The sequence below is a fragment of the Lotus japonicus genome, chromosome 2, assembly GCF_012489685.1.
Source record: "Lotus japonicus ecotype B-129 chromosome 2, LjGifu_v1.2".
In the NCBI taxonomy this organism is placed as follows: domain Eukaryota; kingdom Viridiplantae; phylum Streptophyta; class Magnoliopsida; order Fabales; family Fabaceae; genus Lotus; species Lotus japonicus.
This window is the reverse complement of record NC_080042.1, coordinates 77,022,195-77,047,052: the sequence shown is the minus strand read 5'-3', so window position 1 is coordinate 77,047,052 and position 24,858 is coordinate 77,022,195. Positions and strand designations below refer to the sequence as shown.

Genomic DNA, 24,858 nt, shown 5'->3' with positions numbered 1-24,858 from the left:
TATGTGACAACCAAGTTGGCATCCACGCCAATTAATAAAAGACAGCCCTCTCCATTACGGAAGGATCCAATTTTCAAAAAAAACAAATTCTATGACCAATTACTCAAATACCAAATGGATCCAGCATCGGTTCCACTGTAATTTAAAGGAAACATCAACCACAACAACAAATAATAAAGGTTTGAGGTCCCTCGCCTATCGAGATTATCTAACTAGACAAGAACCTTGTCATCCATGTCTCGAAGCGAGACCAGGCTAGTTGAACTGCAATTTCATCTTCATCTGGCCGAGACCGGGCTAGTTGAACTGCAATTTCATCTTCATCAGGCAATCCCATGCCATTCCACCTCTTGATTCTTTTTGAAGATCCGTTCATAAATGCGTGTCTGTAGCCAGGATATATGTGCACCTCATGTGGAACTCGAGATTCCTTCAATTTCCCCTCCAATTTCTTCGCAGCCTGAGACATCCAACAATGTCATAAGATGATGTTTCTTAGATTAACTTTAGGCTCAGACCATCAACGTGTTCCCTCACTCTTTCCCTACCCCAATCAAACAAATATTTTCTAGCCCGAGAATAGAAAACTGAACAAATAAAGAGATTAGTTATCACCAAAAGTATTTGAATTGAAATTTAAAGTATTTCACATCATATATGCATTGACAAATTAGGAATGGTAGAACCATAGAAAGGTTAATGCCTATGGAGGTTTTGTTTCCTTGAGAAGTAAAATTCTAGGCTCACTAGGTGGTGGCCCTTCTCACAGTTTTCCCTTTCAAAGATATCTCGTGCGGCCGCGGGACTGTGTTATAAAAGCTTCAAGACTTCTTACACTTTACTTAGGGCATTCTTTGCTGGGTAATGAAGGTAAAATAAGAAGATAAAAAAAGAGAGAAGAATGAAAATAACAAGGATAAGGTTATAATTTCAGTTGTTGAAGGTTGTAATTGTGAGAAAATAAATATGCATGGTTGAAAATTATATTTTTTTTTGGGATACAAATGGTGGTAGTGGTCTAAATAGAAGCAATATAGAATTTGAGAAGATGAATGCAAAGGATGGACAAAAGTGTAAGAAAAGAAAAAAAAAAGGATGAAACTAGTGACCATTTTAAAATCAATGTTACTACAGTCTTAGTCCAACAAATCACTAGGCTTTAGAAGTCCTTCATACATTTTTCATACCAAAAAACACAATGATTTTCACTTCTCATTCCCAAGCCTCAATCATTAGGTTTTTTTAACAAGCACAAACAGATCTGAAAAGCCAACAAGAAAATGCATACCAATTAGACAGAAACTAGTAGGATTTGGAAGGTAGGGAAGCTCCTCCCCCTCACCAACAAGAAAATGAAGTGATATTGAATTGGAGAATATAGCAGCTATATTAATATAAATAAACTAACTAAAGGGAATTCAAGCAAGAGACAAATGACCAGAAACGTGTCCTGCACACATACCGTGACATCCGAAAAGCCAACAAGATCATCCAGCTCTCCAAAGTGAGCCTGAACAGGACAATGGGAATTGGCAAGCAAGAAACCAGGAATGCCATAGAAAGCTACAACAGCATCAACAGGTGGAAAAAAGGAAGAGCACGTAACAGCGAGAGCACCCCCCTTACAAAAGCCAGCTACACCAACCTGTTACAATGAAATATCAATTCACATTTTTCTTTAACCATCCTAACATATTCTTTTAGAATATGTAATGCCTACTAAGGTAGGCCAAACTGGCATTCACACTAACTCACCAAGAGTCAGTTTGTTTTCCAGTTGGAAGTACATCCAACTTATATATTTGCCTTTCCAAGACAGTTTAGCAAATTTGTTTTATTGAGAAAAATCACAGTCACATCATCCAATCTGATGGATAAACAAGCACACTCTAAATCTTAAGCGAAAAGCTAATTTATGGGATGAAGAGGAAGAAGAAAAACCTTTTGCAACCTTGGAATGGTATAAAAACAAAAATAACCAGGATAGTGTGGTGGATAGGAAATTTTAAAACTGAATAAATTTTCATCTTAGACAACACATGAAAAGAGACAAACCTTCTTTGAACCATTGGTCTTAAGCCATTCAACTGAAGAATGAACTTTAAACATAGCACCTTTCCAATCATAACCTTTAAACAATTGGTCTTGGTTTCCTCCGTACACACTGGGGACAAAAGCAAACCCATCAGTGATCTAAATTCCCAATATAAATATGACATTGCATGGTGTGTAAAAAACGAATAGTAAGAAATATTAGGTATCCTACTCTGGAATAAGAACTTTAAATCCACCGCCAAGCCGAGAAATCCTCAAAGCATGATTTATGACATGATAATCCACACCCAACCAGTCCTGAAGCAGAACAATTCCAGGAGCGTTGCCCTCACCATTGCCAACAAAATATCCATCAAATGTCTAATCATTATAAACAACAACATAACAGAAGATTAGCACGCAATAAAATTTACCCCATCGATTGCATGTTGAAAAATATAATTCAATGTTTCCAGACGGTAACAAAGAAAAGCAGCATAGAATGTAGAATTATAAATGAAAAAGGTCCAAGATAATAAATAAATGGAAAGGGAATCAATTAGCAAAGAATGAAAGGCAAAGAGAAAGACTCACATTTTTTCTCTGTTTCCATTTCGTTGGAATCTGGATTTTCTCGAAGGGAACTTTAGTACCATCGATGTAAAGAGGAGGAGGAGCAGCAAAGGTACGACGACGGCCTTTAGTCAAGAATCTGGGAGCGGAAGATCTGAGAACCCTCAACATTCTGAGCGAAGCAGTCATGTTTGGTAGACAGGTGGGAAAGTTCCGTTCTGTGTTTGTCGTGTTTTTAAGATGGAACAGAAAGGGACAAAAGGCTTTCAGGAACGGGACATTTTGGTTCCATGAAAAAGGTGGAACCGAAGGGAACGGAACGGAACACTTTCTTCAAACTTTTGCAAGTTCAAAAATACTCCTAATTTATATTTGAAATTTTATGTATCTAAATAGTTTAAAATCACTTATAAAATTAAAAGCACTTATTATATTTGTAGACAAAGTTAAATAAAAATTTACTTTTGCAAAAAAATCACTAAAAAAATAAAATCAATTATTTTTTTCAAAAGTAAAATCACTTTTTGTAAACAATGATAAACGAGCCAACTAGAGTGCGTTTGATTCAACTTATTTTGAAAAAATCAATTTTTAATCAAAAAATCACTTTTAAAATAAAAAAATCACATTTTTAATCAAAAAATCACTTTTTTGATCAAATATCACTTTTTGTGTTTGTTTCAGTTGAAGCTGAAAACAGATTATTTGATTATTTAAAACAGTTACTTTAGCTTATCATGAAAACCTATGATGATAGATGAGAGGAGATAAAAAAAAAGTGATTTTAATTAGAGTAATCAAACACGAATCAACTTAATTAAAATAAAATCAATTATTTTTTTCAAAGTAAAATCAGTTTTTGTAAGCAATGATAAACGAGCCAATTAGAATGCGTTTAATTCAACTTATTTTGGAAAAATCACTTTTAATCAAAAAGTCATTTTTTGTGTTTGTTTCAGCTGAAGCTGAAAACAAATTATTTGAAACAGTTACTTTAGCTTATAATGAAAATCTATGATGATAGATGAGAGGAGATAAAAAAGAAAGTGATTTTAATTAGAGTAGTCGAACACGAATCAATTTATGTTTTTCTCAAAATCTCTTAAAAAAATTATAGTTAAAAATCAATATTTTTAATCTAAATAAACGCACTTAAAATAGCTTAAATAGATAACTAGGTTTCTGCTTTTTTCAATAGCATGCTGAAACAACTTAAACAATATATAAGTGATTATTTTAAAGAAATAAGTGATTATTTCATGAAGTAGGCAATAACAAACAGTTTCTATGCAAAATGTTCAATTTGTTTTCCTGAATCAAATATTAAACATGCAGGGTTATATATGTAATTAAAATCATGGTTTTGTTCTATTGACTTGGAGTTACCAAACACAACACATAGAACATCATTGTCCTGTTCTATCCTGTTCTGTTCTGTTCTGTTCCGTTTCGTCACCAAACGCTACTAACTAATTTAGGTATTTTAGGGTTTAGGTTTAGATTTTGAACAAGCAGTTTTATATGCTATGCTATTGCTAACACTAACAGAACAGGTCATAAGTCCGGTTTCCGGCTGACCTGGTCGGACCGGTTTTCTAAACAAACAAATTAGATGAGCAAATCCTTTTTTTAGGCTGTGTCTGTGTCTGCGACTGTCAATCACGATTTGCGCGGTTCCTATTTGAAACAAGGTATGAGATCCAACGGTCGAGATCTCGGTCTTCCGTTGACCCCTGTAACATGCTCGATCTTTAACCACTATATAACCCTTCCTTCCACCCTCGTTTTCCCTTCGTCCTCGCCACCAATACAATCCAATTCCTTTTTTCTGTATTCGTCGTTGTTCTTCTCGTGATCTCTCTCTGAAACCATGGCTGCGGAGAAAGAGAGAGAGACCCAGGTTTACTTGGCCAAGCTTGCTGAACAGGCCGAGAGATATGAAGGTTCTTCCCTATTTTTCTTTCTTTTTCTTTTCATTGTTGTTGTTTCCTTCATGGGATTTACGTTTTTTTTATTCTGACATTGGTCTGGACTGGATCTGTTTTTATCAAGAGGTTTGTTCTTGTTTTTATGAAGGAAAACTTAAATCTTGATGGGGATGGAAAATATTTCATTATGAGATTTGTGTCTCTAATGTTGCTTATGGATCATGGATCAGTTTATAGTTTAGATGATTTTCCCTTCAATAACCCTAAAAAAGGGTCTTTCATGTAATGGTTTGATTTGAAATTTATTTATTTCCAATTAGAATTATATTAAACTTGTAATTGTTTTTATTTTGCATCATAGTATTGGATGCTGGCATGTTATTTGTTTCATTTGATGTATAGATAGAATACATGATGAGGGTGATGATGTTATTTTAAATAATTTGTTTCTCAGTTTGTTATTTTTTGACTTCTCCTTCTGATTGATTTTGGCTTTAGAATCAAGTTGAAGGATTTACAAAGAGGCTCATGTTCATTTATTTATTTGACCTTTTGAGTGTTATGAATTTGCCTGATTAAGTGAACATTTATTTTTGTTAAAGTTTTATTTGGTTAATATTTGTCTGATTTTGCGCGGGTAATGGAAGTCCGCTTTACACTCAGAAGCTGCATTATGTTAGCTTAGGCATTGTTGCATTATGCATACCATAGTGTATAGCTGCCAGCTATCACATGTTGGAAACTGTTTACAAATTCCAAACAGTTTTTTCGATTTGATATGATGATTGCCCTCTGTAACTTCTTATTTGTTGTTCAGAAATGGTAGAATGTATGAAGAATGTTGCAAAACTTGATCTTGAGCTTACTGTGGAAGAGAGGAACCTCCTCTCAGTGGGATATAAAAATGTCATTGGTGCAAGGAGAGCCTCTTGGCGCATTATGTCCTCAATCGAGCAGAAGGAAGAGACTAAGGGAAATGAGCACAATGTTAAGCAGATCAAGAATTACCGCCAAAAGGTTGAGGAGGAACTCTCCAAAATTTGTGGTGACATCCTGACTATTATAGACCAGCATCTAATTCCTTCTTCCGCCTCAGCAGAAGCTAGTGTTTTCTACTATAAGATGTGAGTCACGTTGTTGCGCTGGTTCTGTATTACTTACTTGATTAATTTGATTCTTTATGGAATATTTTCTTTCTTTTAAGCTGATGCAATAGTTTTTGTTTATTATGATTTAAATGATACCATGACGGACCTGAGATTCAAAGAATGTGTATGAATGTGATGATTTTGATTACTGTTTTTTTGTGTATTGCATACTGTTTGTCCACTTGATTGCCTTTTAAATGATATTTTCTTTGCTCTAAGGGGAGTCCAATGTTGTGTGCTGATTTATATTCTGCTCATCATTATGCATATAACATTTCTTATTGCTTGCCACATACTTTGCTTATATATCCCTGATTTCCTTATCCTTTTGATGCAGGAAAGGTGATTATTATCGGTATCTTGCTGAGTTCAAGACCGACCAAGAAAGGAAAGAGGCAGCCGAGCAGTCACTCAAGGGATATGAGGTTTGTGTTTGTGTTTGATCTCTTGTATTTCTGCATCGAAGTGATTCATAAATAAAATGCAGTGTCCTTGACTTTTCAAAAATATTTTGATTATTAGGCTGCTTCAGCCACTGCCAACACCGATCTTCCATCAACACATCCAATCCGTCTTGGACTTGCTCTCAACTTCTCTGTCTTTTATTACGAGATCATGAACTCTCCTGAAAGGTTAGTTATTATTTCTCTCATATACTTCATGGGTCCATTGAATTGCTTGTGTTGTAGCTCTTGTCTCAATGTCATTACTGAATCTTGCAGGGCCTGCCATTTGGCTAAACAAGCTTTTGATGAGGCAATTGCAGAGTTGGACACCTTGAGTGAAGAGTCATACAAGGACAGTACTTTGATCATGCAGTTGTTGAGAGACAACCTGACTCTCTGGACATCCGATTTGCCAGAAGATGGAGGTAGGGGAACGGTTAAAACTTGATCTTCTAAGATGCATTTGAGTTTTACCTGAGTATATATCACACCATATTTACTTAATAGTGGTATCCAGCGAGTTTTTAGTATAGGACTAAATGATAACTACCTGACAGTTTCCTGCTTTTTCTTTTTAACTTAAAAAATTAAAATGGGAAAATATAATCATAGATGCTAGGTGTTTGTATTTCGATGATACTCCTTCAGCACTGAATTGTGTGCTGGGAAGCACATAAGTTGATGTGAAATTTGTACAATATCAGTGTAACAGTTACGTTCCAGACTTCCACTCACTCCCTTCTCAACATTGGTCACAAAATCAAATTAGGATGAATAGAAAGGGAAAAAAACTGTTTGATCTTGGATTGATAATCTTAAGGATCTAAGTCATATTGTTTCTTTAGTGCCCTTCTTCAGCTGCATTATCCTAGTTAATCTTAAGCTTCTTGTTATTTGGTTGATAATAATACATTTTGAACCACCGCTTCAAATGGCTAAGCTCTAAAAGTTAATGCTCTTATTGCAGGCGAGGAGAACATAAAAGCTGAAGAAGCCAAACCTACTGAGCCTGAGGTATGTGGTTGACAAGTTTTGACTATATCTACGCTATTTGTTTGAGAAATGATGCGTGCAAAGTCATTAGATTATAGCAGTAACTTTTTGATGATGGAGAAAATAGTGCAAATAGGGACTTACTTGTGAGAGCCTTATTTTCCATAGTAACATCAGTATTTTCTAAACCTAGATTATGACATTCTTCTTATTCTTGCAGAATTAACTAGGTTCTTTTGGATCTTTGGCCCTGATTCAATAGTCAGATTTTTGTGGTGCTCTGCAAAGAGGGCATTTTTCAGCTTTTCTTGCAATGGATTTGGAATGGACAATATGAGCTGTCGCCACTTCATAATTACCAACCAAAGCCAAAAGATCTGAGCCTGCCTTTTCTTTATTTCTTTAAATTGTTTTTCTTTCTTACTGCCTTTATCTATTTTAAGCAAAGTGGTCGGTTGAAACAATGGATAATTCACATTTAAATCATAAGAATCTTTTTCATGTGTTCATTACATCCGTTTTGGTTCGTTTAAAATATTGTTTCCTATGCGCTCCTAGATGGGATACAGTACAAGTATTCAACTGTTGAGCAGAGATTTTTACCTCAAAAATTTAGTAATTACCTGAATTCATAGTTTGATTCAATATCATATCTAATCTCACGTACATTTTCAATTTAAACTCAACCTTGATATGAACTCAGGACTGTAGTGATCTTGTTCCTTGAGACAATCATGTATATGTATGTACCAGCATAAGGGCATGTTTGCCTATTATTAGTTATTGATAGACGTATGAACCCCACTTTTAGGAAGATTTTTTGTATACATAATATTTAAATATAAATAAATTATGCAAAAAAAAGGTAAAACGTCGTCGTTTTGAGCCAGAAAAAAAAAAAGGCAAAACGTCGTCGTTTTGAGCCCAGGAACCATTTTTTTTTTTGAACGGGTAGGTACCGGGTACGTACCCACAACGTATGCGTACCGGGTACGCGGCCAAAACAGCCGTACCCATGCAACAGAGAGTACTATGCCTAAAATACCAGGAGAAGGGTTTTGATGCCATCATTGTCTTTATATTTCTGTCTTTCTATATTTGAAGTGGCAAGACTTGAGTTCGAACAAAAACTAATCAAAAGGGCATACTGACAAATGTCGCTAAAGCGTAAAAATCTTCCCATGGGATCGACGTAGTGGAGAGATGAGGTTAGGGATGATAGAGGAAATCCAGAAAATTACCTCCCAATTCTAACATTTTAGGGCTTTGTAAGAGAGTATATTAGGGATTTCAATAGATGACACATCTTGAAAAGGCTTAATCCAGTTTTTGGTCCCCAACCTTTGTCATAAATGTGACTTTAGTCCCTCGCCGGAGTAAAGGTGGGGAGTAGTCCCCAGTTTTTGACAAAATGATTGGTTTTGATCATTCCGACCGGTTGGGTCAACGCCGGAGCTCCGTCAGCTGATGTGGCCCTTGCCACGTCAATTAATGAGCCTCGCTGGAATTTTTTTCTTTTTTCATTAAATTAAAAAAAAATAAAGACACTAATTAACTTCCTAATTATTTAAATATTTTAATAAATTAAATAGTTCTTGGGTTCCTCTTCATCTCTGCTCTTCATCTTCATATTCATCATCTTCTCCAGCATTAAAAACATAAAATCCAGAAAATAAAATAATTCATCATCACATCCCCTTCTTCCCTTTAATTCAACAAAATCCTTAAAATCAATGCTCATAACTAGATCTAGGGTTTCCTCATCCCAAATCACAACCCCCAATTCGTGGAACACGAACAGCAACAAAACATCCCAATTCGTGCAACACAATAAGCAGCAAAAAAAGCTAGCAATAAACCCGATGGTGGCCGGCGGCGTGATTTGGGGAAGAGGAGAAGGTTGCGATTTGGGCCGGAGGTGGTTGGGTGAGGTCTCAACGGTGCCGGATAGGGGAATACAGAGCGGCGGCGATGCGATTTGGACAGAGGACGTGGTTGTGGAGATTTGGGGGAGAGAGAAGTGGTGGTGGTTCCTGTTAGAAGAGGAGCAGGAGCTTCAAAGGTTGGATTTTTTTTTTTGGAAATCCAATTTCTGTTATCAATTAGTCAGAGATCTTGCCAAAATCTGCATGATATATCTCTTTGAAGAAGATAACATTGCTAATTTGTCCTTTATAAATGAAAAAGGAGTGTTTCCTTCGATCAATTTCCTAGTCAATCTGATTTATGATGTTAGAAGGCTGATGTTAGAAGGTTGCTATGGGAGGAAGGAGAAGAGGACGTGGTGTGGTAGTTGAGGTTGGTGCGTCAGATTTGGGATATGGAGATGAGGTGGTGGCTCTTGAGAAAGAGATTTTGGGTTTGAGATTTTGATGTTGTTGGGGATTTTGGGTGGGTTATGGTTTTTGGATTTTGTTCTTTTCCTTTCCCACTTTTTCCTTTCTTTCTGAAAAATATTGAAGAAAATTTGAGAGTATGGAATGAAGATGAAGAACAGAGATGAAGAGATCTAAAAAAATTGGACTGAAGAAAATATTTTCAACAAACAGAGATGCAGTCCAGTTTTTTATTTAATTTTCATTTTATTTATTAAAATATGTAAATAATTAAGAAGTTAATTAGTGTGTCTTAATTTTATTTTAATTTAATGAAAAAAGAAAAAAATTCCAACGAGGCTCCTTAATTGACGTGGCAAGGGCCACCTCAACTGGCGGAGCTCCGGCGTTGACCCAACCGGCCGGAAGGACCAAAACCAATCATTTTACCAAAAACTAGGGACTACTCCCCACCTTTACTCCGGCGAGGGACTAAAACCATATTTATAACAAAGGTTGGGGACCAAAAACTGGATTAAGCCTCTTGAAAATAACCTCATACTTCAAACGTTTTAAGGGCTCCTCTATAATTTCCACAATAAAAACCCTAGAGGAAGAAAAATGTGAAGTATCCTTCGCCTCTTCCTCCCCTTCTCCTCTGCCTCTCTAGTGACCACCGTTTTGCGGCTATCCCGCAATGTGGAATCTTGCTATCCCAATTTTTCAAGGATTAACAACATAAATATAGATGCATTATTTCAAAATAAGAGCAGTTAAGTACAATATGATGTAGCCCAAACTGAGGCTATCAAACCCGGGCAGAATATTTAAAACTTCCACCAAACATGAGATATATACGAGATATTAAAACTACCATAACCTAGGAGATAAAGGAGAAAAGAAACACCACCAAAACATAATGTAATCCAAAACGCGGGGTGAGGGAAATGGGAGATTGGAATAACCAGCTTTACACATCAAACGGTGGAGCAATGGTTCAAAAATTTCTGTTCATGGCTCTTCCTTGACAAAGTAACTCTCAGGCAAGCAGAAATCTTCTTCATGATTAAGCGATTCGATCTCTTCATCATCTGTTTTCTGATGAAAAAAGACAAACACCACACTTCATCAAATCTCAAAAATCAATTAAGGCATCAACTAACATGTTATTTGAGGGGGGTATATGAAGAATGGGAATAATCACAACTTAATGATAACATACCAGCATTTCTAAGTTGTAGAACCGATCCAGCAGTTGAAGAACCTCCTCAGAAGAGAAGTGTCTGTCAAATCTGAATGAAAAATACGCAGTTCTCTGATTATATATCTGATTATATAGGTCTAACACATCATGCTTGATAACCAAAAAAAGCAATATAGGCTTAAGAGTGGAAAAAAGAACAAACCTCCTCCTGAGAAAATCCATCAGACCATAAAGGACAAAGTGGCGATGTATTCCTTCATAAAACCCATATTAATCGTAAGCATAAAATTTGATGAATCCTACTAAAAAATATCAACATTGATCCTTGACAAGTGACAACCACTGTCAAACTATACAACTTACTATTGCTTTTACAAGGATGAAGAAATCATCCATACATAACTGGATAAAATAAGAAACGCAAATTATCAAATAACAACTAAACAAGCAACATTTGCATGTCTACGGATTGTTCTTCAAATAACAACGAAACAAGCAGTATTATCATCTCCTTAAGCATTTGCAAAGTATTAAATGATCAATTCTTCATTCTTCTAGTAGTCTTCACAAATTCCTTAGCATTTACTTGAAAGGTTTATGCCCAAAACTGGACAAAAACTTTTGAGTCAAAAATGAGAAATATCTTCAACTGTGTTATTTTTATTCGTTATCTCCAAACTCTAACCAAATATTGCAGAAAGGGAGAAAACTTATACTTCTAATCATTTCTCACTCAGGAAATCTCAAAAGAAAGAGTGCCTCCATGCAACATAAATCATGATGCAGTATATGCCTTGGCCTAGTATCCATTAACACACATGTAGTAAGCGTTCTATGGGACCCCCTCCCCGTTTCTCGATAACAAATGTATAGCCAGTAAAACATGATCCACTTAAAAAAATCACCTTCGTTATTAAACTTGAAATCCAGTATCACTATTATTAAAGAGAATTTCATCCATTCAAATATCTTACATGTCAAGCATTCTAAGTGCATGAATGAATCTACGAAATTTGAATCGGCGTGTCCACATGTATAACAAATACAAAATGAACATCATTATTTTGTACAGGAACAAATAGAAAAAGATATTTTGAAGTCATCATATCATCTACGGAGGAGAAAATGCCAACAACCCAAGAATGTATGAATATACAATGCTCCAGTAATTCGACGATTCTGTTTCGTTTCATAGCAGAGCAGGGATTCATCTCAGGATTAAACAGTCTCACTCATCATAAACTTTCCATTTCCCCAAAAATTAAAACTTGTTTCCCTCTCCTAATCCCTAAGTTGCCTCACATGATAACAAACATTTTCTATTTCATTGAGAATATCAAATATTAATGTACAAATTCAATATATGCAAAATTCAGAACGACGACAACGACAACGACGATAACAACAACAACACCAACAACACAGAGAGAGCGAGAGAGTGGTACCTTGTAGTTTCATTGGAGGATAAATTTCAAGAGCTTCCAACAATTGGAGCTCCAATTCAACCTGAGCTTGATCCTATCACCATGATCACGAGGTTAGCTTCAAATTCAAATTTCAAGCATTAGAGAGAGGGAGAGAGATACCTTGGGGAGAGAGGAAGCAGAAGAAGGATGAGGCTTGCAAGGAGAGTGTACAGACATGCCATCTTGCTCCTCCTCTTTGGGTTTGCCAGCTCCTCCGCCACTGCTCATCTTCTCGTTCTGTGATCAGACTTTTGTTCAAACTAACCAGAAACCCTTTGCTGATTTTTCTTTTGTTGGTTTGTTAGGGTTTTGGTGTTTGATCTAAAAAGGTTTTGAAAATGGAAACAGAACTTGTTTTTTTGATCAACGCTGGTTCAAAACAAAAAAACTGTAATTGGGCAAGCCCAAGTGACTGTACTTTGTTTTATTCTGTGGCTGAGATGATTAACTTGTTGCCTGTAAAATAGGTTGGGAACAAGAAATTATGAAATTTTCAAAATGAATTGATAAGAGAAGGGGAACTTAGGGAACAAATATTTAGTGCTCCAATAGCACTGAATACTCAGTACTCCCATTTTGCAAAAGTTGTGTTAAGTGATAGTTTTCCTTTTATTTTAAATATTTTTATAAGTTAAGGCTTCAAGGCTGTGGCCTCAGAAAACACACTTCTCATTAACCAACTAAAAACTACAGAGAAATTACTTTTAAAAAATACTTTAAAATATTAAATAAAATTAAATGTGAGCATTTTTACATGAATGTAATTTCAAGTCAGCTGATCTACATATTTGATGGTATATGTGGTGTTACATACACTGTTTGAGATAATATATTTAATTTAAACAAACAAATTTGTTGTCTTGTTGATATTAAACTAATTTAAAATCAAATAAACTTTTCACTGTTGTCCCTTTCTTCATCTCATATTACTTTTGATATTCCAAATTCCATTGACGTACATAAATCCCAAAATTACAAGTCTAGAGATTTCACATTTTCACACAAGATAGAGTTAGCATCTAAGAGATTAGGCCATGCTGTTGGATTAATGTCTAAATAGTAAACTCACTAACAATTTCCTACTTGTTACGACTTTTATGCTTATTTTCCATAATACAAATGTATATTCGTATCGCAAACCAATAGAGTGTTGCTATTATTAGCAGTAGAATGAAATACAACCATAGCTCCATACAAGAAGACATAAAAAAAATTAGGAAGGTTTCCAAATCCTTGCAGATTTAATCCGTGCCAGCACTAGGTTGTTAAAAATGGGAAGTGTCAAAAACAAACAAAAAACTAAGAACCAATAGAGATGATGTCTACCAAGATATCTTCTATCCTAACTGAAAATGGATCTGTCCTACAATTATTTCAGATTAACTTCACTGTAAAATTCACTGCCCTCAGTTTTCCACAAGAAATCCAATTCCAGCTTCAACATCCTCCCAGCTTCATAAACACATACGTACAAAAATTAAGATTGCAGGAAGCTATCCTTGCCATCCTGCCACGGCAAAACCTCAGCAGCATCCACTAATATACATGCAGGGATTGCCTCGGAAATGGATGCAATAAGGGATTTGCATATTAACTTAAATAATTGATTTGGACATCAAAAAAAAGTGCGCCTGCCACTGCCAGAGCAAACCATATATCAGTATTAAAGAAGAGTGACTTTAGTACCAAGGATATTATCTCATAAAAAAACATCAAAACTTACCTTTCAAGCATAATCCATACTGTAATTAAGATTAAACAAAATGTTTTGCCGGGCTTCTGCACCCAATCGGTAATTCAGATCTCGAGCAAGCAGTTCCAGTCTGTCGTTAGTCTCATAGTCCATCTCGCGTATGCATCGCCTTCTTATTTTTTTAAGAATCTCTTTCGTCGGTTGAAAACCAGCAGCCAACTGCCAATAAAATAGATATACGTAAACGAACTTCACAATAAAAAAATACTTGTTTCCATTCTAGGAAAAAGGACAATGCAATTACCATATCATCAACAACTGACAGAGCAGATTTGACATCCCGGTTAATCAGGTGGGCATCAACAAGCACAGAATATGATTTTGCATTAGGTTTGAGACCCAAACTCGTTAGGTGCTCAAACACCTTTGAAGCTTCATGTGTCTGCCAAATATAAGTAAAGTAATAAGTACGTTTGTCATGGTTCTTACACATCAGATCCTGCTGTAGCACATAAATAATCAAGCAGGAAAAGAACATCCAAAAGAAAACGTGTTTGCCTTTTCTCCATCCAGCTTCAAACCAAGCATGTAACCTTTGCTATCATCCTATACAATCAATATTAACTGCCAATGATGTTCATTTTTTTCCTTCTCACCCTAAAAGGCCCCCACAAAAATGGTTGAAATAACAAAGAGGACCAAATTTGATCGGCAAGTGATACCTACATAGGTCAAATATCGTGGATGCAAAGCACATGTATACTAGCTTTCAGACCAATGCATGCTTTCAAAAGGATGGCAGAGGAAGATGTAGAGGGAATGTGCAGAAAGATTCTTAAAGAAAAGGTGGGTGGGGAAATGAGCCATCACCTTCTTGAGCTTCCCAAAGGCATGCATTAAGCCATTGTATGAATGAATATCAGGGGTCAACCCAAAAGTGGATTGGATCGATTCAAAAGTTTGGTAAGCACGATCAAGGTCCCATATGTTAGCACATCCTGAAATGATGCAGTTTAGTGCAGCAACAGATTTATAAGGACGCTCTGAACGGCTTAAATTTTCCAGTTGAAAATAAACCTGATGAGAACAAACATGATTAGATAAACCTGCAAATGAATATACCATTATGAAAAACGAAAATATATATCTAGCAGCAAGTTAAGTTATGATGAATGCATGCCAACAGGGGAAAAAAAGGTATTGTAATTGTAAGGGGTATGTCACATGGATTATTTTTTTAAAATGAATCATTTGAATTTTAGGACTATACATATGTATTGAGTAAAGAAAGAAAATTTTACAATCTATTTCCAACAGAAAAATTTGTGCATGAAATATAGATAAAAACTATAAACAACACAACAACATTGAATTAACATAAAATCTAAAGGTTAGATGATATTGATTGATTTCTTCAACAGAAAGAAGACATACATTATCCAAAGTCTCAAAACCCTTCTTGGAGCATGCCACAACCAGTGGATGTAAAGAAGTAAATGGGCAGAACAAGTCTTCAGATTCTTGATTGGAATCTCCATAAGCAGACTCATATTCATACAGAGCACCAAAAGCCTTTTGTAGATTCCCCATTGATGCAAGGGCATATATCCTTCCAAGGTATGATTCTGGATTAGGAACTTTCTTTTTACGCAGTGAGTGGCGCAAAACAGCCCATGATGCCCCTAGCAGCTCAGAACTATAGGTTCTACCTGCAGTCAAAAGAGCTGACACGACTAAACCTTCATCTACAGAAAGCAAAACGGGGGGGTTTGCACGTTCACCCTTTACCATCCATTTAGCCATAAACTCCAGGCTATAAAAGGCTAACTTGCTATTATCCTCTCGCAATGCAATTTCAGCTATAAAATAGCACGTGGTCCAGGAGGGGCAAAGAGCTTTGTTTTTTTCTGTTGCCTAGACACAGCAATGAAAAATTACATAATGAAGTGTGAAGTTATAAGTAAATCTGATGCAGAAAAATATGAGGTATCAACAAGATTAACCACGCACCTTGCACCTTTCAATTATTGTCACCAATGAATCTAGCCTTCCCTTATTGACACAACTCCTGACACAGTCCGAAAATATCTTCATTGACAACACGTGACCAGATTTCAAAGTTAAATCTATATATTTGAATGCAGCATCAATCTGGTCCGTTAGAAAGAGCATTCCAATGACCAAGTCATATGATTCATCATCAGGGAGAGATTCATTTCCCGACTCCAGCATCCTGATAAAAACAAAGCAAAGCTTGACACTTAAAGAAGTAAATATGTACAATTTACACATAAATAATACAACAAATTATGAATGTTATTCATTAAGAGAATAATTTTGACTTTGGTTTCCCTGACTGGTATGCTTTTTGGCATTTCAAATTATGTTCAGTCTTAAAAAGATATAATCAAGATAGGCTAAAATCATGTGTTGAATCGTAAAATTGTATAATTTAACAATGTTATGACCTGAGATGGGAATTGCCGCTAAAATCACATTTTGGTGAAATCAAAGTGGATCTCAATTTGAAAAGTGAAATTGCAGAATTAAGCCATGATAAATGTCCATATTTCGCATCTGGATCTACAACCCAGTTGGATATAACCCAATCTCCATTTGTCCCTAACCCTAATTGAATTATCACACTTCTTTCCCCTCACATTGGAACCATAATTGGAGTAAGACCAGAGTTTGCCTCTTTGTCCCCAACCCTTCACTTTTTGGCGAATAGCTCTGAGACGCCATTGATGCTGCTCTCCAAAAGTGAGAAGCTAAAACTTCTGAGTTAAGTCGCCTATTTTGTGAGATACCCCGCCCTGCTGCTCTTCAACTTTGAACACAACTTCATTGTTACTCTGCTACTTTTTGTTCGACCCTTTGCTTTATTCAGCAATTTTTTATGTTATTCTCTGTTTGGTCTGCTTTGTTCGACCCTTTTGGTCTGTTTTTTTAGCTGAAAATGGCTTTAAGGGGGGGTGGTCATGGCAATAATGGCACTGGTCAAAGCTCGGGTGATGGTGGCAGTATGAAGCACCAATGCTCTTGGCTTCACAAGTGTCCCTTCAAAATTACCATGGAATGCTTAGGGAAGTAGGAGCTATGTTGTCAATCCCAGTTTCCAGCTCGTCGCAGCCAGCCTCAAAACTGGGATAGCAGGATCCCGGATAATGGGATGGCCGGGATAGTGATTTTTTCGCTATATTTGGTATAATTTGTACCATATACATACATTTTTTTTATGTTGGACGCATTGTCCAGCACATAGCATTGACTTAATGTTGGAAGACTTTGAGAAGATACCTATTTGTGTTACGAATTTATGATTTAGTAAAATCTTACTATTCATTTTACAATTCTATGATTTAAGATTTTGACTCCCCTTCCCAATTCAAGGTAAAATCTTGATTTTAACTACCTTGGATATGACTAATGAGCAAGACCTCTTCAGCTGGTCGAGAGAAGCAAAACTTCATTTAAAGTGGAGGATCTACCCACAAAACAACCTAGCTTGTAGGAGTGAGCTCACATCTAAATCAAATGACAAAGAGGCAATTTAGACCACCATCCAGCATCTGGATTTTTCTTTCAAACCCAGTGAGACTGACACAGAAGCCAAAGTCTCATATTAACCCTTTTCCATTTTGAAATTAGTTTCTCTCAACTCTTCAAAGCCCGACTCTAATGTGCGGGCTTTGCTGACATTCGAGATGCACAAGAACAGGCAAGAGACAGCAAATAACCAAAGCAACTATTACAAGTTAGGAATTCCAGACCAAAATATTTTCAGTTTAGTAAAATGTATGAAAACAAGTAGTTGGTTAAGTTAGTATATAACCAACCCATTAACAATACTTCGAGCAACGTAACCTCTTGCCTGGTAAACCAGAAATATTTTCATCAACAACTCACAAACAGTAACTCCCCAATAATCAAAACATAATGAAGCGGGTAGTGTAAACAATATTCATACCACACAACTAGGTACTGCATAAACAAAACTGGAAATGACAAGCATATCAGAATTTAGAATGTGAGATGATCTAACCGTTCGAGGAGTTTCTCAGCAGCAAAGGTTTCACCAGCTTGATGCATAGACTTGAGGACGAGGTTAAACGATGCCGTATTAGGGACGACGTTGAAATCATCCATCTGAGCAAGGATGTCGAGCAACTCAGCCGCGGAGGCTCCGATCATGAGGTTGGCCCTGAGGTAGTGATTGTAGAGGTTAACATCAGGCATGTTAGGCTTCCCATTCTTGTCGAGAGACCTCACCCAAGCCTCGAACAGATCCTTGACTTCATCCCATTTCTGCGACGCCATGTATTCACCGAACAAGTTCTGGAGCTCGAGGGAGTCGTAGGATTCCGACAATGTGGTGCGGCCGGTGTAGCCGAGGGGGGCGATGGCGATGGCGCTGGAGGAGGCGGAGGGGCGTGGATTGGGGTTCCGCCAATTCTCGCCGTAAAGAGGGCTGCCGGAAGCGGGGTTGGGAGGGAGCGGGGAGGCGGTGGGGTTGGGGTTGGGGTTGGGAGTGGGTTCGGCGAGCTCGGGTTCTTGAGAGAGGAAGGGGAATGTGGCGATGGTACGGATGGCGGTGGGTTTGGAGAGAAGGAAGCGAGATCGATGGAGGATCGCCATTTGTGACATGGTGGAGAGTGTGTGAGAGAGTGAGTGTGAGGTTTGAACTGTGAATGGGTTTAACGCATCTAGGGTTTCTGTGCGTGCTTTGGATTCAGCCCGGGTAGGGAACGGGGATGGTGGTGAATCTGGTGAGTGATGAAATGAAATGGTAAGTTTGAGGTTTTTTTGTTTGGAGGGGAAATGGATTGGAAGTTGGGCTTTGATTATCAGGGAGAGGCCCAGTGAACTCTTTCTTGTTCAACATTTGGGTTGGGTCTGAAATGTTTTGAAAATATTGACACAGACCAGGGAATTATTTTTTCCAACTTTTTTACCTGACCCGAGTATGGGAGTTGGGGTTTCGTAATGTCATGTGCGTCTGATTGTAGGGAAGTCGTTGATATTCTTACTAATGATACAGACGTTCATAGCTACTTACTGAGGGAGAAAATAGTCACAATTCGAGATATTGGGCGGGGAATGGATAGTTACTTTCTCTCATGTTCCTCGTGAGTTTGTGGATGTGTTGACTTCTCATACATTTTGAGATGTAACTCTCAGGGTCGGTCCCGACATTTAAAAATGTATCCCTAATAATTTTAACGTTTGAAATTTCATCAGAACTATTATATTGGTTCGTTTGGCAACTGGCTTCTTACAACGGTTCGAACCCAGTACATAAAAGTAACATACACAATTACTAACCACTAGACCAGCTCAAATCATTAATAACATCTTGAACATTAGTTATTATAATCAAATTTTATTTTATGGGAAAGTTTAATGAGAATTTTTTTTTGGGCCCCTTCTTTTTTGAGGCCCTGGGCTGTTGGCCTACTTGCACAGGCCTAGGGCCGGCCCTGGTAACTCTTTGACGGATATGGAAATTTTCTCCTTCCTATTTGATCCCCCTTCTATGTCATGATCTCCTTGCTTAGTTTTGTTGGCTTTCTTTAACTTTTCTGAGTGTAGCAAAAAAAAAACCATTATCAAAAAAAAAAATGAAAAAAAAAACTTTTTTTTGAAATGTAAATGAAAAAAAAAAACTTAAATGAGGTGTTTTGCAAGGTTAAAAATATTGTAAGTAATTAGAAACTAAAAACAAATTTACTACCTATCATTTGTGCTTATCTTATAAATAAGTGCTTGTGCAAGTGTCTTTGAAGGAGTTTATGTAAATAACTTACAGACAATTTATAAGTTGTTTTGAGCTTATCTTCATAAGCTACTCAAATTAACTTAATTTATCAATTATCAATTATATAACTTATGTTTACTTATAAGTTATAACGTATTTAGAACTTATTTCAATAATTTTTCAAATTTGCTTATAAATAGAGATTTATTTTCATAAATATTTAACTAAATTGTTTTCTATACGCGCCCCTAAATTAAATAAGAACGAGAGTAAAAATTATAAGGTGGTGATCATCAAAAAAGAAACGTAGGAAAGTGGCAACTTTCCGATATATATTAGGAGATCGATTAGAAGAACAAACTTTTGGAGGCTGAACCCTCCATCAAATACCTTTTTATTAGTAGGCCGAAGGAATTTTCAAAACCTAGTCAAGCACTTTGGAGACAAATTGTGAATAAAGTGATCTAAAATCAGCCAAATGCTTAGCAAAAAGGCGAGAATTCCTTATTCCTTTTGAAGTTCTTCTCATGCTTTATAAATATCAGGCCATCAGGGGCAACTTTAGCATAATCCATTATCTCATCATTGGTAATTTATACACAACATGAAAGGTGCCTGAACAAGTTTAATTTGCTGGTTTTGGCTTTGCATGTTATTCTCACCTACCATTTCTTCTTATATTTTGATTCTAAACTAAAAGCAAAGACAGTTTTTTTTCTTTCTCTTTTACAGAAAATATTTTATATTAATTGATATTTCTGAAATCAATATAAATTTTATTAATTAATAGTTAATAATATTTAATAACGCATTTTTTAATGTTAAATCTAAACCTCCACAAGCACACAATAAAATTTGAAGTACATCTTTAAACAGAATGAGTACCAACAAATCTTGATACAGTTGGTATAAATACATTTTCTAAGTTATTGGCCTACGGACACTCTTAATGCATAAAGAAAAAGCTCAATAAGCTGGTTTCATTAATTAAGAACACACTTGACTGAAAGAAGTTCCATATTTTGTGAAGGACCTTATGACAACAAAGCTGGAAGCCAACTTTTGAAGATTTTTTTTTTGATAAGCAACTTTTGAAGATCTTGATTTATTAGTCATCGTTTATTGGTTACTAGTTGTAAAGTTGCATCGAATAAAAATACTTAATACACATACATAATACATAATAATTAGCTGAAAGTGAAGATGCCGTTTTTTAATTAAAATAATCGTTGCATAACAAATTTGGGATACAATGAGCAACAAAAAGAAAAATAATCAAAAGAAAATCACAGGAAAGTTGTACCTAAGAGATCAACCACTAAAAAGAAGAGAAGAGACCATTCGGAAGAGTGTCTCTAACTGTCGAGGAAAAAGGAGATGAGACACCATAGCCAAATAACTCACCGCAACATTCTCTTCACGAAGCAAGTGATGGCAAATAATAATCCAATCACACAAAATGAACCATTGAACTTCTTGATCTGACTAGTAATCGAAGCATAATGATGGTACATGGGATGAACATCCTTCAAAAGACACAAAGTGAGCTTAAAATTAGAAAAAACTCAATATGTCTAAAACAACGTTACCAGTAGACAACAAGGCTGTGAAGGATTGCTAACAACTCAACGTAGAGTTTGTCATCAAAAAATGGATCATCGCATTGTAAACTTCAAAGTCGATCACTTACACTTTTTCACTTAAAATAAAAACATAAGTGGTAGAAGTAAAAGAGATCATTAGTTTTTTTTTTAGATAAGCAAAAGAGATCATTAGTAGTATGTTAGAATAATACGAGAAAATAAGAAAGAGAAACCGTGTGAAAACTCTCATTTATCTCTATTTATTTTAATCACTTATTTATTTTTTGAACAGTATGTATGCATTTTCAAAAAAAAAAACAAGAGTTGACACTAACAACAATATGATTATTTATAGTTGCTTTTGGAATAATTAATTATTTCTAATAATTTTTAGAGTGAAAAGCAATTGTATATTTGCATACAAACACAATTTAATTTTTGTGAGATTGTCTAAATGATTCTAGGTAAGATTGAGTTAAATCATTATAATTGTCTGATGCTGATAGATCCTATCTAGCTGCTGTTATTTGTGATTGTGTGTCTCTTTCTCGGTCTTTCCGCTCTTTTGAGTTTTTGTTAGTTCGTAGAACCACAAATTTGGTCGTGGACTTTATGGCCAAGTTTGCGTTATCTTCTTTTTGTGCATGTTTGGTTGGAAGAATACCCTCTAGGTTTGGAATGTATTCTTGCTGGCGATGTAAGCTCGTTTGCTGATTAATAAAATTGAGCTATTTTACCGTCAAAAAAAAGTTAAATCATTATAGTCATAAGTGGACCAATGGAAGGTAAGTGAGCTAAAAAATTCATATTTTATCTATAAATGATCGCATTGGTACATTAGGGTGGAATAAAGTTACTCTCATAGATGATCTAGATTACCCTAGTTTTTTATTTTTAAAATTAATTTTTTATTCAACTCTGTAATCACCCTTTAAGCTTATACAATTCATATTTAAATATTGAGAAATGACTTTTTCAGTGTTCAAACATGTGTTTTCACTAGACCAACATTTTCTTGATTGGTCTATCATGATTCATAGTTAACTGATGAAATTTAAATATTTACCAAATAAATACGAAAATATGTAATTGAATTATTAATTAATATTACTTTTATTTCATTTAATATGGAAACTTTAAATATTAGAACATATAATTTTATCAAAATACAAAATACTAGAAATTAAACTCGTGCGTTGCACGAGTTCGTTTTTAATTTGTATTTTTTAATTGTAATATTTAAATTTGCATAAAGGTAAGAAAGCTATTATTTAGAAGAATATTTAGAATATATGTATAATTAAATATAATTGAGTTATGATATTCTCACACTTTCTTTCTCTAATAAGGGAAAAAAGGATCAAACAGGTAAAAAAAAAAATTTTGCTTCATCGGAAGAAAAAATAAGTAGATTTCTATTGAGATTGAAATGAGAGTAGTTTTTTTTTATATAAAAGAAATTTAATTACTTAATTAGATTAGTATTGAAATGAACGTGATAGTCTACTATTTTTTTTTCTAATATTGATTTAGTCGTTGCAGTGATGTTATAAGTTGTGCTAATTTTTTTTATCAAGATTGATGTGGTTGTTTACCATTGCTGGTGGCATAGAAGCTCTTTTAAAATCACTTTCACGAACATAAAAATAGATTTTATCTAACTGCAGGATGGACGTCATTTGTTCTCTTTGAATGATTAAGTTGCTATTTTTTTTCCATAATATGACAATATTGATGAGTGAAAGATTCCTATTTCTTATCAAGAATATAGTGAGTACTACATTTTACACTTATCTTTCTAGTGCAGTATATAAATTTATGTGGCTCACACTTCGTTACTGATTTGTGTCATATAAATATAGAAATGATGATATATTTGTATGATTTCATTTGAATGAGAAGAATTGTTTAGTAAATTACCATATATGTGAAACTCACAGTTTTATTTTCCAATCATCTGCAAGGGGGATATATCACTAAGTAATGTGTGTTTCTTGTTGTTGTTGATGATCTTTCTCCTGTAATAAAGAAATAAGAATGTGTAATTTAAAAAAGCAATTTTGAAATTAACTAAAATAATTAAAAATGACATACTTGTTGAAGTAGTTAGAGACAATTGTCATTTTTTTCTCACCAGCAGCTGAAGTATAAGAAATATGAATAATAGATGCATGGTTTGTTCATTTTGAGTTTGTGAGTGATTTCACTGGTTTGTTTATATAGAGATATAATAGATGCATGGTTCAATATAATACATTTCATTTTTTATTTATTTAATGTAGATAGTTGAATAGCCTCCTGACATTAACAATTTTATTCAGTTTTTGACACTGGTATTACCATCATGCCACTATTTTTAATTTAATGTTAGTTTTTCTTCGGAGTTACTATGTTAAGGAATTCTAAGAGTTTGTGAGTTTAAGAAAAATAGACATATATTCATGCAGAAAATTGGACAGCAAACTAAGACCATTGCATATCAAGACTAATTTTGGCGGAAGTATGCTTTATTGTTAATAGTTTTTTTTTCTTGGACTAAATTGATATTAGTTTAAAATTAACATTAAATTTGATTTTAATTTAAGGTACTGTGCTAAAACCATTTGCAAATATAACTTTGTGGTCTGTTACACTTTTGACATGGATGTTACTCTTTTTCTTATAGATTTGATATTTATTAAGTTTAAAACTAAAATCATTAGTGCACAAGTTTCCACTCACTAAGCTATCTCATTAAAACACCAATTTTTTTACTAATGTATGTAGGTTCTCACATGTATTTGTACTTAATACTTAGCTCAAGTGAGCTTTACTAATATATATAGAAGATAGATAAATATTTTTTTTGGAAAAACCAAATATATATATATATATAAATAAATAATTACTTTGGGAAATAAGAGCCCTAAGTACAATATAGATAGATATATATTGATATAATTTTTTTATTTTAAAAGTATTTTATCTAAATTATTTATTAATAAATATTATTTTATTTTTTATTTTGATTTTTTAAATTTGTCAATGCAAAGCTCAAGTCAATTTTAAGTCTATGAATGTTGTTATTTAATATAAGTAGTTGAATATGTTTTTATAATACAATTTTTTTCAGTTTTTAGTTTATTAAATTTTTTATTTTTAATGTATTTAATATAAAGGTATGTGAGCTTTTATGGTTTAATACATTAATTGCATGCAAAAACACAAGTGTGCTTTACATATATATAAAGATATCGTGGCTTAACGAGGTTATAAAATTTAAGATACAGAAAGTTCATTGTAAAATATAAATTAGCCAGTTATCTTGTGGTAGAGGAATCCATAATAGTATTAACCACTTCTCCTAACAAAAAAATAAAAATTGGAAAACCAAAAAACCCAAAATGAGACAGTCATGGATATCGCAACCACCACTTGTCTACCAGCATCATGAAATAATTTATGTGCCAAGTGACATCTCATCATACACTGTGAGTGGTGGAGACTTTTCTTAGTGTCTAAAAGGTTTTTTTATCAACTAATTATATTTCTGAAATCCGTCATATTTATAAAATAATTTAATTAAATTAAGTAAAAAAACACTTCTTAAAATGTAATTGTTTATAGCGTAACTAAATGTTTTGAGAGCAAATATTTGGCATGATAAGATTTTGAACAGCGTGCACACTTAGTATGTGTTTGAATTTCTAATTTTCTATCAACATAGATTCACATTTG

General features: G+C 34.7%; 4 protein-coding genes across 4 annotated transcripts; 1 reads left to right on the top strand and 3 right to left on the bottom strand.

The window, feature by feature from the left end:
* LOC130739749 (uncharacterized) lies at positions 1 to 2,828 on the bottom strand. The gene is made up of 5 exons (XM_057592140.1): positions 2,629 to 2,828; positions 2,267 to 2,415; positions 2,056 to 2,164; positions 1,463 to 1,645; positions 1 to 460 (listed from the first exon to the last, which is right to left on the bottom strand). The coding sequence occupies exons 1-5, from the start codon at positions 2,794 to 2,796 to the stop codon at positions 209 to 211; spliced, it is 861 nt and encodes a 286-aa protein (XP_057448123.1). The 5' UTR covers positions 2,797 to 2,828; the 3' UTR covers positions 1 to 208.
* Positions 2,829 to 4,390: 1,562 nt separating this feature from the next.
* On the top strand, positions 4,391 to 7,631 carry LOC130739748 (14-3-3-like protein GF14 iota). The gene is made up of 7 exons (XM_057592139.1): positions 4,391 to 4,550; positions 5,353 to 5,659; positions 6,021 to 6,108; positions 6,206 to 6,315; positions 6,406 to 6,554; positions 7,097 to 7,143; positions 7,343 to 7,631. The coding sequence occupies exons 1-7, from the start codon at positions 4,478 to 4,480 to the stop codon at positions 7,346 to 7,348; spliced, it is 780 nt and encodes a 259-aa protein (XP_057448122.1). The 5' UTR covers positions 4,391 to 4,477; the 3' UTR covers positions 7,349 to 7,631.
* A 2,536-nt stretch (positions 7,632 to 10,167) lies between these two features.
* LOC130739747 (uncharacterized) lies at positions 10,168 to 12,539 on the bottom strand. Its single transcript, XM_057592138.1, has 5 exons — positions 12,228 to 12,539; positions 12,087 to 12,159; positions 10,844 to 10,895; positions 10,660 to 10,729; positions 10,168 to 10,535 (listed from the first exon to the last, which is right to left on the bottom strand). The coding sequence occupies exons 1-5, from the start codon at positions 12,333 to 12,335 to the stop codon at positions 10,449 to 10,451; spliced, it is 390 nt and encodes a 129-aa protein (XP_057448121.1). The 5' UTR covers positions 12,336 to 12,539; the 3' UTR covers positions 10,168 to 10,448.
* Positions 12,540 to 13,233: 694 nt separating this feature from the next.
* Positions 13,234 to 18,589, bottom strand: LOC130739746 (pentatricopeptide repeat-containing protein At1g26460, mitochondrial). The gene is made up of 7 exons (XM_057592137.1): positions 17,846 to 18,589; positions 15,811 to 16,033; positions 15,235 to 15,714; positions 14,671 to 14,877; positions 14,105 to 14,242; positions 13,831 to 14,019; positions 13,234 to 13,744 (listed from the first exon to the last, which is right to left on the bottom strand). Exons 1-6 carry the CDS (start codon positions 18,445 to 18,447, stop codon positions 13,834 to 13,836), a joined length of 1,836 nt encoding a protein of 611 aa, XP_057448120.1. The 5' UTR covers positions 18,448 to 18,589; the 3' UTR covers positions 13,234 to 13,744; positions 13,831 to 13,833.
* Positions 18,590 to 24,858: the final 6,269 nt, after the last annotated feature.